This window comes from Scyliorhinus torazame, chromosome 6 (genome assembly GCF_047496885.1).
Source record: "Scyliorhinus torazame isolate Kashiwa2021f chromosome 6, sScyTor2.1, whole genome shotgun sequence".
Lineage (NCBI taxonomy): Eukaryota > Metazoa > Chordata > Chondrichthyes > Carcharhiniformes > Scyliorhinidae > Scyliorhinus > Scyliorhinus torazame.
The window spans coordinates 226,629,180-226,645,607 of record NC_092712.1 but is presented as its reverse complement, the minus strand read 5'-3'; the positions used below and the strand labels follow the sequence as shown (position 1 = coordinate 226,645,607).

Here is a 16,428-nt window from a genome sequence, read left to right as displayed (position 1 = left end):
GCGTGTTTGATTAAGCTCTACGTGAGAGTTTCAAATATGGCATTATATAAATAAATTGGAATTATTGGTGGAAGCCATCCATGTTGTGCTCCATTCATGGTGAATTAATACTATTCTTGCAGTTGAAGCTCCTTTCAACGATCCATGGCACTTTCTCACTATCCTCAATAACCATCAACGGCAGGGTGAATAGTGTCTGTCCTATGAAAGCATATGTAGGTTATACATTGACTTGGATGGGTGGGATAGGTGGAGGGACAGTGCATAACATAGAACCTAGAACATAGAGCGATACAGCGCAGTACAGGCCCTTCGGCCCACAATGTTGCACCGAAACAAAAGCCATCTAACCTACACTATGGCATTATCATCCATATGTTTATCCAATAAACTTTTAAATGCCCTCAATGTTGGCGAGTTCACTACTGTAGCAGGTAGGGCATTCCACGGCCTCACTACTCTTTGCGTAAAGAACCTACCTCTGACCTCTGTCCTATATCTATTACCCCTCAGTTTAAAGCTATGTCCCCTCGTGCCAGCCATTTCCATCCGCGGGAGAAGGCTCTCACTGTCCACCCTATCTAACCCCCTGATCATTTTGTATGCCTCTATTAAGTCTCCTCTTAACCTTCTTCTCTCCAACGAAAACAACCTCAAGTCCATCAGCCTTTCCTCATAAGATTTTCCCTCCATACCAGGCAACATCCTGGTAAATCTCCTCTGCACCCGCTCCAAAGCTTCCACGTCCTTCCTATAATGCGGTGACCAGAACTGTACGCAATACTCCAAATGCGGCCGTACCAGAGTTCTGTACAGCAGCAACATGACCTCCTGACTCCGGAACTCAATCCCTCTACCAATAAAGGCCAACACTCCATAGGCCTTCTTCACAACCCTTTCAACCTGGGTGGCAACTTTCAGGGATCTATGTACATGGACACCTAGATCCCTCTGCTCATCCACACTTCCAAGAACTTTACCATTAGCCAAATATTCCGCATTCCTGTTATTCCTTCCAAAGTGAATCACCTCACACTTCTCTACATTAAACTCCATTTGCCACCTCTCAGCCCAGCTCTGCAGCTTATCTATATCCCTCTGTAACCTGCTACATCCTTCCACACTATCGACAACACCACCGACTTTAGTATTGTCTGCAAATTTACTCACCCACCCTTCTGCGCCTTCCTCTAGGTCATTGATAAAAATGACAAACAGCAACGGCCCCAGAACAGATCCTTGTGGTACTCCACTTGTAACTGAACTCCATTCTGAACATTTCCCATCAACCACCACCTTCTGTCTTCTTTCAGCTAGCCAATTTCTGATCCACATCTCTAAATCACCCTCAATCCCCAGCCTCCGTATTTTCTGCAATAGCCTACTGTAGGGAACCTTATCAAACGCTTTGCTGAAATCCATATACACCACATCAACTGCTCTACCCTCGTCTACCTGTTCAGTCACATTCTCAAAGAACTCGATAAGGTTTGTGAGGCATGACCTACCCTTCACAAAGCCATGCTGACTATCCCTGATCATATTATTCCTATCTAGATGATTATAAATCTTGTCTCTTATAATCCCCTCCAAGACTTTACCCACTACAGACGTGAGGCTCACCGGTCTATAGTTGCCGGGGTTGCCTCTGCTCCCCTTTTTGAACAAAGGGACCACATTTGCTATCCTCCAGTCCTCTGGCACTATTCCTGTAGCCAATGATGACATAAAAATCAAAGCCAAAGGTCCAGCAATCTCTTCCCTGGCCTCCCAGAGAATCCTAGGATAAATCCCATCAGGACCCGGGGACTTATCTATTTTCAGCCTGTCCAGAATTGCCAACACCTCTTCCCTACGTACCTCAATGCCATCTATCCTATTAGCCTGGGTCTCAGCATTCTCCTCCACAACATTATCTTTTTCCTGAGTGAATACTGACGAAAAATATTCATTTAGTATCTCGCTTATCTCTTCAGACCCCACACACAACTTCCCATCCCTGTCCTTGACTGGTCCTACTCTTTCCCTAGTCATTCGCTTATTCCTGACATACCTATAGGAAGCTTTTGGGTTTTCCTTGATCCTACCTGCCAAATACTTCTCATGTCCCCTCCTTGCTCGTCTTAGCTCTCTCTTTAGATCCTTCCTCGCCACCTTGTAACTATCCATCGCCCCAACTGAAACTTCACACCTCATCTTCACATAGGCCTCCTTCTTCCTCTTAACAAGAGATTCCACTTCTTTGGTAAACCACCGTTCCCTCGCTCGACGCCTTCCTCCCTGCCTGACCGGTACATACTTATCAAGAACACGCAGTAGCTGATCCTTGAACAAGCTCCACTTATCCAGTGTGCCCAACACTTGCAGCCTACTTCTCCACCTTGTCCCCCCCAAGTCACGTCTAATGGCATCATAATTGCCCTTCCCCCAGCTATAACTCTTGCCCTGCGGTGTATACTTATCCCTTTCCATCATTAACGTAAACGTCACCGAATTGTGGTCACTGTCCCCAAAGTGCTCTCCTACCTCCAAATCCAACACCTGGCCTGGTTCATTACCCAAAGCCAAATCCAACGTGGCCTCGCCTCTTGTTGGCCTGTCAACATATTGTGTCAAGAAACCCTCCTGCACACACTGTACAAAAAACAACCCTTCTAATGTACTCGAACTATATCTTTTCCAGTCAATATTTGGAAAGTTAAAGTCTCCCATAATAACTACCCTGTTACTTTCGCTCTTATCTAGGATCATCCTCTCCATCCTTTCCTCTACATCCCTAGAACTATTTGGAGGCCTATAGAAGACTCCCAACAGTGTGACCTCTCCTTTCATGTTTCTAACCTCAGCCCATACTACCTCGGCAGAAGAGTCCCCATCTAGCATCCTCTCCGCCACCGTAATACTGCTCTTGACTAGCAGCGCCACACCTCCCCCTCTTTTGCCTCCTTCTCTGAGCTTACTAAAACACCTAAACCCCGGAACCTGCAACATCCGTTCCTGTCCCTGCTCTATCCATGTCTCCGTAATGGCCACAACATCGAAGTCCCAAGTACCAACCCATGCTGCCAGTTCCCCTACCTTATTTCGTATACTCCTGGCATTGAAGTAGACACACTTCAAACCACCTACCTGAACACTGGCCCCCTCCTGCAAAGTCAAATCTGTGCTCCTGACCTCTCTACTCTCATTCTCCCTTACCCTAAAACTACAATCCAGGTTCCCATGCCCCTGCTGCATTAGTTTAAACCCCCCCAAAGAGCACTAACAAATCCCCCTCCCCCAAGGATATTTGTGTCCCTCAGGTTCAGATGTAGACCATCCTGTCTGTAGAGGTCCCACCTTCCCCAGAAAGAGCCCCAGTTATCCAGAAATCTGAATCCCTCCCGCCTGCACCATCCCTGTAGCCACGTGTTTAATTGCTCTCTCTCCCTATTCCTCATCTCACTATCACGTGGCACGGGCAACAACCCAGAGATAACAACTCTGTTTGTTCTAGTTCTGAGCTTCCATCCTAGCTCCCTGAAAGCCTGCCTGACATCCTTGTCCCCTTTCCTACCTCTGTCGTTAGTGCCAATGTGGACCACGACTTGGGGCTGCTCCCCCTCCCCCCTAAGGACCCGGAAAACACGATCCGAGGCATCACGTACCCTTGCACCTGGGAGGCAACATACCAAACGTGAGTCTCTCACGCTCCCACAAAATCTCCTATCTGTGCCCCTGACTATCGAGTCCCCAATTACTAATGCTCTGCTCCTCTCCCCCCTTCCCTTCTGAGCAACAGGGACAGACTCCGTGCCAGAGACCCGTACCCCATGGCTTACCCCTGGTAAGTCTCTTTCCCCCCCCCCCCAACAAGTATCCAAAGCGGTATACTTGTTTCTCAGGGGAACGACCGCAGGGGATCCCTGCACTGACTGCTTCTTCCCAGTCCCTCTTACAGTTACCCATCTATCTCCAATCATTGGTGTAACTAATTTCCTGAAGCTGCTATCTATGACCCCCTCTGCCTCCCGAATGATCCAAAGTTCTTCCAACTCCAGCTCCAGTTCCCTAACTCGGTCTTGGAGGAGCTGGAGATGGCAGCACTTCCTGCAGGTAAAATCAGCAGGGACACTAACGGCATCCCTCACCTCAAACATCCTGCAGGAGGAACATTGCACTCCCTTCCCTGCCATCCCTCTAACTTTCTACCAAGATCCTTAACTTCCATCTTCAAGCTGCTTCAAGCTGGCATCCCAATGGGAGGGAGAGGCTAAATCTAGTGTCAGGAACTCCAACTGTTTTTTCTCTCAACCACTTTTGCGAACCAGAAGTAGGAAATAGTTTTCAGGGTGCAGGTTAGCAGTGGTCAACTACATAAACTGGAGGAGAGGAAATATGATCCCTGAAGAGATCTGTATAAAGCTTTCTTTATTAAAAGGATTAAATAATCCATTTGGGGCTCTGCTCCAGACAAAAAGCAAATTGACCCCTGATCTTGTGTGAACCGGTGTGTAAGCCATTCATTGATTTAGATAGGTGTCCACACCATGCATTTATGTGAAGATGCCGGCGTTGAACTGGGGTGGGCACAGTAAAGTCTTACTATACCAGGTTAAAGTCCAACAGGTTTGTTTTGAATCACGAGCTTGGCGCTCCGAAAGCTAGTGATTCAAAACCAACCTGTTGGACTTTAACCTGGTGTTGTAAGACTTCTTACTGTACCATGCATGATTTAGGCAGGTGTGTACACCATGCATTGATTTAGGCAGGAGGTGTTATACCCTATAGCAAGAATGGGATGATGGATGCCATAATGTGGTTAAGGTCGATGATCTGTCAGGGGATTGTCCAGGTCATCTTCCAAATGTGGACTTTATGGGTATTTTCTGGTATGAGTTGCTTTTTGTCCAGAGCAGACCCCTGAATGAATTATTTAATCCTTTTATTAACATTATATCGCACTTTTTTCATGACTAACAGACACCTCAAAGCACTTTACAGCCAATTAAGCATTTGTTGGCATGTCGTCGCTGTTGTAAAATAGGAAATTTGGCAGCTAATTTGCACTCAACAAACACCCACAAACAGCAATGTAATGACCAGTTAATGTGCTTTTTATTATGTTGAATACTGGGCAAATATTGTCCAGGATACTGAGGAAAATTCCCCTCTTTGAAATAGTTAATGGGGATGCCTGCCTGAGCAGGCAGTTGGGACTTCGGTTTAGCATCTCATCCAAAAGACTGATAAATTAAGGGATAAGATTTTCCCTACAAATCGCATTCCAAATTGAGAAGGAGAGTTGTCATCATACACCACTTGCTGTGAACATTGATGAACTTGAAAGAAACCTATATAATAGTCCCGATTCAACCAAATCATTTCTAAAGTGTAATTTTTGGCGGGTGTTTCCTGCCGGATTTTTGGGTGCGATCCAGACTGGCATTCACCCACACTTAGTCATTATTTGGGCCTTTGGGGAGTTTCGCACTGGTCCAGCCCACACTTAGAATTTGTTTCAGCACTGGAGCTGAAGTCGCCCCCCCCCCCCCCCCAATCCAAATAAGGGCAGGCTCTATGGGGCCAGGCTGCTGAGGCCCCTTCATATCCCCTCACCTCCCCTTTCACGGGCATGGCCCCCCCTCAGGCCTTGACCCGTGGCAATGCCAACCTGGCACTGACAGTGTCTGGTTGGCACTGCGCAGATGCCAGGGGTATCACTGTCCCCGACCACCCAGGGGACTCCAATAGCCTCTGACCCCCGAGTGGCCATCCGACTTTTCTCCGTTTGTGGAGAACAGTACTAATCGACACCCGGTTGAGGCCTTGCCGGTGCTCCTGGTGACTTACAGGCGCTGCGTGAATTCTGCCTCGAGTCGGTTGCGCATACTTAAATGTGCCAAAGTATGATTATCCAGATCAAGCCCAGTAGTAATGCAGCAGGTTTGGTAGTGCTAGCCCCCCTTTCTGTCCCTGTAACAGGACCCTCTTTACCTTGGGTACCTTCCCCGCCTATATAAACTCGGACATCGTTGTGTCCAGTTTCCGGGAAAAAGGCCATCGGGATGAAGATCGGGAGGTCGTGAATACAAACTGGAACCTCAGCAGTATGTTCATTTTAACCACCTGGACCTTCCCCATTAAGGTCAGATGTAACGTATTCCATCTCCTAAAATCCCCCCCTAACCTCCTCCACCAACATTGTCAGGTTCTACTTGTGCACAGTCGACCATTCCCCTGTCATCTGGACTCCCAGATACCTGAACCTGTCCCTGGCTACCCTAAATGGCAATGTCCCCAGATTGGCTACCCAACCTGCCACATTCACCAGAAATGCCTCACTTTTTCAGACATTCAACTTATAACGTGCCAAGGCCCCGAACCTCTCCAGTATGTCCATTATTCCCCCCCAAAACTCCAGCGGGTCCAATCAGCAACAGATTGTCTGCGTACAGCGACACCCGATGTTCCCTGCTCCCCCTCTCATCCCCTGCCTCTCTACTGACCTAAGAGCCATTGCCACAGGCTCTATCGCCAGTGCACTCGGCTCATCCAAAAAACGGCAAATATCTCCATCCTCACCACTTGGCTCGGCCCTGTACAGCATCACTTAATACTCCCTAAATGCCTCATTAATTTTCCCCGGCTCCGACACTACCTCCCCCTCCTCTGTCCGTATCATCTATTTCCCTGGATGAAATCTGCCTCCGTAGCTGGTGGGCCAGCATACAGCTCGCCTTATCTCCATATTCATATTGCCCCTCGCCCTCAGTAGCTGCCCCTCTGCCTTCCCCGTCGTCAGCCTGTCAAACTGCCCTGTAAGCTTTTTTCTTTCCGCCAATTCTCCTTGGTGGGAGCCCTCGAATACTTCCAGTCTACCTCAACTATCTTGTCCAACAACTGTCCATACTCCTCTCTCCTCCTTCTGTCCCTGTGTGTCTTGAACGAGAACCCCCCCCCCCCCCCCCCCGAACCACGCCTTCAACCCTTCCCAGAATGTGGCCGCTGATACTTCCCAATTCCGATTCAGCCCCACATAATATCTGATCACCGACTGCACCTTCTCAAGACCCCCCTTGTCCACCAAAAACCCTGAATTTAAATTGGCTAGCTGGAAGAAGACAAAGGGTGGTGGTTGATGGGAAATGTTCAGACTGGAGTCCAGTTACTAGTGGTGTACCACAAGGATTTGTTTTGGGGCCACAGCTGTTTGTCATTTTTATAAATGACCTGGAGGAGGGCGTAGAAGGATGGGTGAGTAAATTTGCAGATGACACTAAAATTGGTGGAGTTGTGGACAGTGCGGAAGGATGTTACAAGTTACAGAGGGACATGGATAAGCTGCAGCGCTGGGCTGAGAGGTGGCAAATGGAGTTTAATGCAGAAAAGTGTGAGGTGATTCATTTTGGAAGGAATAACAGGAAGACAGAGTACTGGGCTAATGGTAAGATTCTTGGTAATGTGGATGCGCAGAGAGATCTCGGTGTCCATGTACATAGATCTCTGAAAGTTGCCACCCAGGTTGAGAGGGTTGTTAAGAAGGCGTACGGTGTTAGCTTTTATTGGTCGAGGGATTGAGTTTCGGAGCCATGAGGTCATGTTGCAGCTGTACAAAAACTCTGGTGCGGCCACATTTGGAGTATTGCGTGCAATTCTGGTCGCCGCATTATAGGAAGGATGTGGAAGCATTGGGAAGGGTGTAGAGGAGATTTACCAGAATGTTGCCTGGTATGGAGGGAAGATCTTATGTGGGAAGGCTGAGGGACTTGAGGCTGTTTTCATTAGAGAGAAGAAGGTTAAGAGGTGACTTAATTGAGGCATACAAGATGATCAGAGGATTAGATAGGGTGGACAGTGAGAGCCTTTTTCCTCGGATGGTGATGTCTAGCACGAGGGGACATAGCTTTAAATTGAGGGCAGATAGATATAGGACAGATGTCAGAGGTAGGTTCTTTACTCCGAGTAGTAAGGGCATGGAATGCCCTGCCTGCAACAGTCGTGGACTCGCCAACACTAAGGGCATTCAAATGGTCATTGGATAGACATCTGGATGATAAGGGAATAGTGTAGATGGGCTTTAGAGTGGTTTCACAGGTTGGCGCAACATCGAGGGCAGAAGGGCCTCTGCCTTGCTGTTATGTTCTATGTTCATGAATCCAACCTCCATTCCGGCCTCTGCTCCTGCCTTGAGCTAAATCTAATCTCCAATCAGTTCAGTGCGGTGCATGATCCGAGATCACAATTTCCACGTACTCCGTCCCCAATCCACCAATACTGCTTGGCTCACGACAAAAAAGTCAATTCTGGAGTATACCTTATACACATGTGAGAAGAAGGAGTACTCCCTCTTCCCCGGGTTCCCAAACCTCCATGGATCAACCATTCCCATACATTCCATAAACCCTCCCAACTCCTTCGCCATCCTCAACTTTCTCATTGACTTGGGGCTCAACCTATCCACCATCGGTTCCAGCATGCAGTTAAAATCACCCACTCGTATTCAACTGTAGCATGTCTTCAGTCCAAAATCATTCCTAGGAACCCCTTCACAAACCCCACGTCGTCCTAATTCGGCACATATACATTCACTAGCACCATATACATTCACTGGCGTCTCCTCCAACATCCTGCTCACTATCACAGACCTCCCATTCGGGTCCCGCACTTCCTTGGCCCCTACAAAGCCTGTCCTTTTGCTGAGCAAGGTGGCCACCCCTGCGACTTTGAATCAAACCCCGAGGGAATACCTGACCCATCCCTTTCCCAACCTAACATGATCTTTCACTCAGAGGTGCGTCTCCTGCAGAGAGGCCACCCCTGCCTTCAAACTCTTGCGTGAAGACCGAAGACCACTTCACCAGCCCGTTCAGTCTCCGTACATTCCATGTTATGAACCTTACTGGAGGCTTGCGTTTCCATTCCCCTCTATCGTCCGCCATCATCCCCCTCCGATTTTACCTCCTTTAATTTCTCCCTGAACTGGCCCCATCCAAAATTGCTACCTTCTCTGTCCATGACCACAGGTCTCCAACACTGCCATGTCGCATCCCCCACTTGGCCATCCTCTGCTGCCATCTCCCCGACCTTACTTCCGTTCACCAGCATTACCTGCCAGTGTGCCAGCTCCTGCCCAAAGGCTCCTTCTTATCCCTCCCCTCACCTTTTCTTCCTTGGTCTACGCAATCAGCTCCCCGTGTACCCCACCCTCCGGTCCCCATAATACCCGCATCTTCCGACCTCTGCTGTTCCATCTCCTCCGTCCCTCATCAACATTCAGTTCTCCCCAATTTATGGTCTCTTATAAAGTCATTGGCCTCTTCTGGAGTTTCAAAATAATACGACGACCATCGAAAGTCACCCACAGCTTTGCCGTGTCCAATACCCCAAAACGAATCTGCTCTCGGTATAACACCACTTTGGCCTTGTTTAATCCAGCACTCCTCTTCGCCAGCTCCGCAACAATATCTTGGTGAATTCAGACTTGGTTCCCCTCCCATTCGCAGTTCTGCTTCTCCTTGGCCCATCATAGGATCTTTTCCTTCTCCACAAATGTATGGAGCCTCACAATCACCGCCTGCGTGTGGCTCCCCCGCTCTCCGTTTTTGCCTTCGGGACTTGTGCAATTCTGGAGTCTTGACCATCACCCCGCTCAGCCACCAGCCCCGCTAGCATCCTCAAAACTTATTTTATTGCACTTGTACCTTCCACACCCTCTGGCAGGCCAACTTCTCCTCCACACCTTCAGCTACACTTTCCTGTCAAAACTACCCCACTTTCGGGTAAGAAGAGCTCAAACCAACGGCTTCGAGCCTGAGCTGACCTGTGAGTGCCCACTCACTCCATGGCCGCCACCGGAAGTTGACAGAAATCTCTCTTTTATTGTGCTCAAGTAACTATCCAATCAATGCCTTTCATCTGTATGTACTTAATTAAAAAAATTTTTTCGAGTACCCAATTCTTTTTTCCAATTAAGGGGCAATTTAACATGGCCAATCCACCTACTCTACACATCGTTTTGGGTCGTGGGGGTGAGACCCACGCAGACACTGGGCGAATGTGCAAACCCGGGTCCTCGGTGCCATGCAGCAGCAGTGCTAAACACTACGCCACTGAGCTGCCCTCCTGTATGTACTTAATTGATACAATGAAAACATATTTGAATTTGGCTCCAAATAAGAAATCCTACGCTGTTTCTTTATTATCGTTTAAAACTGCCACTTTCTGACTCCCATTCTGGGATCTAGTTTTGCAAAACATCCATTTGATCTTGGGTAAGAGCAACAGAAGAGAAGGCAAGAACTAGCACAATAGTTTTAAGTTCAATTGTTTTGATGACATTGGATAATAGAGTTAGGGAACCTTCTGCAACAAGGTTATTTTTAGCCAGTATTGATCAGGAAAATAACTGTCTCCATTTCTGAGCCTATGGTTTACAGCTGACCAGTCTTGACACAAAATAATTTCTTGACCTGCAGCCTATGAGCACAGTGGTAATTATTTATTTCTGTCTTTTGCTTTACAGTGATATAGACTTGGTAGTTTTTGGGAAATGGAAGAACCCACCTTTACAGCAATTAGAGCAAGCGCTACGAAGACGGAATATTGCTGAGCCACATTCTATTAAAGTACTTGACAAAGCTACAGTAGGTTACTTGGGAGAATGTCTAATCTTTTTCGTACTATTTACTTTAATATGATACTTCACTCCAATGTCTCTCCCCTTAATAGGTACCAATTATAAAGCTGACTGACCAGGAAACAGAAGTCAAAGTAGACATCAGTTTTAATGTAGAAACTGGTGTGAAGGCAGCTCAATTTATCAAAGACTTTGTTAAGGTAAATATGACCGTTATATTTCATACTTATTACACACAAGTAAGTGATTCTCAGCGGGTAATTTGCATTTGATAAAAAATTAAGCCGTTAATTGAAAAAACAAATATTTTTTATTAAAACATTTTTTTTTACTGTTCTGTTTGAGTTTTGGTCCCAGTACGGCTGCTGATGTAAATGCTGATCCATTGGGGTGCATGTTTAGAATGATTATGCTTTGAAATTTTAAAATCTCAATACTTTCAGCAACTAAAATATGAAATTTCCATCAATAATGAAAATTGGTTAAATGGAATTATTTATCATGTAATTGTTTTGCCTCAATTAGTACATATTTATCTAGATAATATAAGCTATTTTGCATCCTGCCTCTATATAAATACTAATTATAATATTTTAATACCTTAGTAATAACGTAAAAGTAAATTGACCGGGCAATGTGGGTAAATTGTGAATACGATCATATGTTAGACAGCATGAAAGCATTTGTTGTTCCCCACATAGTAGCATTCTCTTGAGCTAACAAATCTCAATAGAGACGGATCACTTGGGGAAATTTCCTTTGAAGGCATTATTCTTCTTTATGATTTTCCCTTGCCACGTATATTTATCTCATCCAGGTCAGGTGCATATCTAACTTGATTTTTTTCTGCAGAAGTTCTTTATGTAAAGAAAAGCAAGCATTCAAGAGAGACTTTATCATCATTTCTTTTCTCCACTTGCGTCAACCAAATCCTAGCATTATGTTTCTGGAATACCTTTATTTTGAGGCTTTGTTTTTTACCGGCAAACTGCAGTTTGGCTATTTTCATTTTGCGCAGACTGCAATGAAAGACCAAGAATCACCAGCTGGTAACTAACTTGTCAAAAGCAGGGTTCTTCTGTTCACCAAATGTTCCAGGTGTACTTGAACCTTTTGCTTTTATTTACTCTATTCTAATTTTGAACAAGTTAATGGTCTCCCTTTTGAGTGGATGTTCTAATGGATGAAGATTACATTTTAAATGTCTGCATTTCCTCCACACGGGCAGCATCGGTGAATCTACATTGGTTCCCTCGAAAGGCCCCGATATCCTTTCTATAATCATTGATGCTCACAGTGAACATCATAGAACTAAGCTTGGTGAAAAATGACTGTCTACTTCAAGCTACACTGAAAAGCCTATCTTAATTATTTGTGCTTCATAAGAACTAGGAGTAGGCCATCTGGCCCCTCGAGCCTGCTCCACCATTCAATGAGATCATGGCTGATCTTTTGTGGACTCTGCTCCGCTTTCCGGTCCGAACACCATAATTCTTAATCCCTTTAATCTTCAAAAAACTATCTATTTTTATCTTAAAAACATTTTAATGAAGGAGCCTCAACTGCTTCACTGGTCAAGGAATTCCATAGATTCACAACCCTTTGGGTGAAGAAGTTCCTCCTAAACTCAGTCCTAAATCTGCTTCCCCTTATTTTGAGGCTATGCCCCCTAGTTCTGCTTTCACCCGCCAGTGGAAACAACCTGCCCGCATCTATCCTATCTATTCCCTTCATAATTTTATATGTTTCTATAAGATCCCCCCTCATCCTTCTAAATTCCAATGAGTACAGTCCCAGTCTACTCAACTTCTCCTCGTAATCCAACCCCTTCAGCTCTGGGATTAACTAGTGAATCTCCTCTGCACACCCTCCAGCGCCAGTACGTTCTTTCTCGGGTAACAAGACCAAAACTGAACACACTACTCCAGGTGTGGCCTCACTAACACCTTGTACAATTGCAGCATAACCTCCCTAGTCTTAAACTCCATCCCTCTAGCAATGAAGGACAAAACTCCATTTGCCTTCTTAATCACCTGTAAACCATCTTTTTGCGACTCATGCACGAGCACACCCAGGTCTCTCGGCACAACAGCATGTTTTAATATTTTATAATTTCAATAATAATCCCTTTTGCTGTTATTCCTACCAAAATGGATAACCTCACATTTGTCAACATTGTATTCCATCTGCCAGACCCTAGCCCATTCACTTAACCTATCCAAATCCCTCTGCAGACTTCCGGTATCCTCTGGACTTTTTGCTTTACCACTTATCTTAGTGTCGTCTGCAAACTTGGACACATTGCCCTTGGTCCCCAACTCCAAATTATCTGTGTACATTGTGGGCCCAACACTGATCCCTGAGGGACACCACTAGCTACTGATTGTCAACCAGAGAAACACCCATTAATCCCCACTCTTTGCTTTCTATTAATTAACCAATCCTCTAGCCATGCTACTACTTTATCCTTAATGCCAAGCATCTTTATCTTATGCAGCAACCTTTAGTGTGGCATCTTGTCAAAAGCTTTCTGGAAATCCAGATATACCACATCCATTGGTTCCCTGTTATCTACCGCATTGGTAATGTCCTCAAAAAATTCCACTAAATTAGTTAGGCACGACCTGCCCTTAATGAACCCATGCTGCATCTGCCCAATGGGACAACTTCCATCCAGATCCTCGCTATTTCTTGCTTGATGATAGATTCATGCATCTTCCCTACTATCGAAGTTAAGCTAACTGGCCTATAATTACCCGCTTTCTGCCTATCTCCTTTTTTAAACAGTGGTGTCACGTTTGCTAATTTCCAATCCGCTGGGACCACCCCAGAGTCTAGTGAATTTTGGTAAATTATCACTAGTGCATTTGCAATTTTCCTAGCCATCTCTTTTAGCACACTGGGATGCATTCCATCGGGGCGAGGAGACTTGTCTACCTTTAGCCCCATTAGCTTTCCCATCTGCCTCCTCAGTGATAACAATCGTCTCAAGGTTCTGGCATGGTATTTGTGTCTTCCACTGTGAAGACCGAACCAAAAAACCTGTTCAGTTCCTCAGCCATTTCCTCATCTCCCATTAAATCTCCCTTCTCATCCTCTCAAGGACCAATATTTACCGTAGCCACTCTTTTTTTTGTTTTATATATTTGTAGAAACTTTTACTATCTGTTTTTATATTCTGAGCAAGTTTACTCTCATAATCTATCTTACTCTTCTTTATAGCTTTTTTAGTAGCTTTCTGTTGTCCCCTAAAGATCTCCCAGTCCTCTAGTCTCCCACTAATGTTTGCCACTGTGTATGCTTTTTCCTTCAATTTGATACTCTCCCTTATTTCTTTAGAAATCCACGGTCGATTTTCCCTCTTTCTACCGTCCTTCCCTTTTGTTGGTATAAACCTTTGCTGAGCACTGTGAAAAATCGCTTGGAAGGTCCTCCACTGTTCCTCAACTGTTTCACCATAAAGTCTTTGCTCCCAGTCTACCTTAGCTAGCTCTTCTCTCATCCCATTGTAATCTCCTTTGTTTAAGCACAAAACACTAGTGCTTGATTTTACCTTCTCACCCTCCATCTGTATTTTAAATTCCACCATATTGTGATCACTCCTTCCGAGAAGATCCCTAACTATGAGATCATTAATCAATCCTGTCTCATTACACAGGACCAGATCTAGGACTGCTTGTTCCCTCGTAGGTTCCATTACATACTGTGCTCGGAAACTATCGCGGATACATTCTATAAACACCTCCTCAAGGCTGCCTTGACCGACCTGGTTAAACCAATCGACATGTAGATTAAAATCCCCCATGGTAACTGCTGTACCATTTCTACATGCATACGTTATTTCTTTGTTTATTGCCTGCCCCACAATAATGTTACTATTTGGTGGCCGATAGACTACTTCCTTCTTTTATGTACCAGTTTTTAATTGTTTGCAATCCGCCCCTTAATTTCATACCCTTTAATCATCTGTGATAGTCTCCTCTTGTAGGAACTTGTCAAAGGCTTTCCTCAAGGTGATATATAACCTATCCACATCTCAGAATTCTGTGAAATTGGTCAAGTACAGGTTCAGTATCCTTTATCTAAAACTATTTGATTTCGGTTGCAGAAAACTTTGATTTTGCATACTGCATATAAACTTTCATTACGATAGCCTACGCCTAGGTTAACTAGCCTAAAGTAAATAAAATGGCTATAAAAGTAAGATGTATTACTCAATAATAAATACAGGATACCTGTATTTTTTGACAAGTTCTCCACAAAACTCTTAACGATGAACAATTCGGACAAACAATTAGACTCCCCATGCTCAAGATCGGCGCAGTTCTATAAAAGTTCTGTATTTGGATGTGTTTAATTTTCAGATTACGGACAAAGTTATTATTTTATGTTGGCTATTTTTAACTTTTTAGATCGAGATCATGGCAATTTTGTAACCAGAACATGGTAATTTTATAATTTGTACAAAGACTCTCTATTTATTTTTTTAAATTCCTGCCAGAGAATGTAAGGTAGCTTGGGTTAGATCTAGCTCCCTTTATAATTCACTGGCCACACGTCGGTCATCTCGCATACATTCATCCTCAATAAAGCTCTGAATTTCTAGGTTAACGGCAGTTTTCTTCCATATCCTCCTTGGGATCCGAGGAAGCATTTTGTTTGGGGCCCTGGCCTAACCTAAAGAACTTACTAAAATGTTGTATTTTACCCAGACAAAGCTTGGTGAAGAAGTAAGTTTTAAGGATGCTCTAAGGAGGAAAGGAACATAGTCAGAGGTTTAGGGCAGTAATTCCAGAGACCTTAAGGCCCAGATGGCTGATGGGACAGGCCCAGTGACATGAAGGAAGTGGGAGATCACAAGGCCAAGTTGGAGGAATGAAGAGTTCTCCAGTTGTACAGCTGAAAAAGGTGGGGCACAGATATAAGGAAGGTGGAGATCATGAAGGGATTTAAAAACCAGGATGAGAATTTTAAGTTTGAGCGATTGAGTGAAAAGGAACCAGTAAGTGAGCATGGGCAGTGGGTGAGCAGGACTTGGATTGGGGTAAGTATGGGCAACCAAGTTTTGGATGAGCTCAGGTTCATGAAAGGATGGAGTTTCAACCAGCATTATAGAACCATAGAAATGATATAACACATAAGGGGACCATTTTGCCCATCTTGTCCACATTGACCCAGGTGCCTATTCTAATCCATCTTCCTGCATGGTCGAGGCTGGAAGTTACCACAGTTATGTTTGAAGCGTTGAGACTAGAGTGTTAGACAGGTGATGGTATGGAGGTGGAAGAATGTAGTTGATGTGAGGTTTTGGGTGGAGGTAGAGGTTTGTGGTGCTAGCTATGTAGGTACACCCACTGTGCTGTTGGGGAGGGAGTTCATGGATGTTGCCCCAGTGTCAGTGAAGGAACCACGATATATATCTAAGTCAGGGTGGTGAGTGACTTGGAGGGGAACCTCCAGATGGTGGGGTTCTCTGATATCTGCTGCTCTTGTCCTTCTGGATGGTAGTGGTCGTGGGTTTGGAAGGTGCTGTCCAAGGAACCTTTGAGTTGCTGCCGTGCATCTAGTAGATGGTACACGCAGCTGCCACTGTTTGTCGGTGGTGGAGGGTTTGAATGTTTGTAGAAGGGGGAGCAATCAGGTGGGCTGCTTTGTCCGAGTGTTATTGGAGCAGCACTCATCTCGGCAAGGTGAGCCTTGTACATGGTGGATAGGCTTTTGGTGGTGGTGGGGGGGGGGGGGGGGGGTGGTTAGGGGTCAGGAGGTGAGTTACTTGCCGAAGGATTCCTATTGACCTGCCCTGGGAGCCA

At 45.3% G+C, this 16,428-nt stretch overlaps 1 protein-coding gene across 4 annotated transcripts in view; it reads left to right on the top strand.

Moving 5' to 3' along the window:
- The window catches only part of tent4a (terminal nucleotidyltransferase 4A), a 134,365-nt gene that overhangs the window by 81,468 nt on the left and 36,469 nt on the right, over positions 1 to 16,428 (top strand). For 3 of the 4 annotated variants that reach the window (XM_072509484.1, XM_072509482.1, XM_072509481.1), the window contains exons 4-5: positions 10,505 to 10,625; positions 10,711 to 10,818. In XM_072509484.1, coding sequence (XP_072365585.1) covers positions 10,505 to 10,625; positions 10,711 to 10,818 — 229 coding nt within the window. The remainder of the gene's footprint in view (positions 1 to 10,504; positions 10,626 to 10,710; positions 10,819 to 16,428) is intronic. The other variant, XM_072509483.1, reaches the window with a different exon arrangement.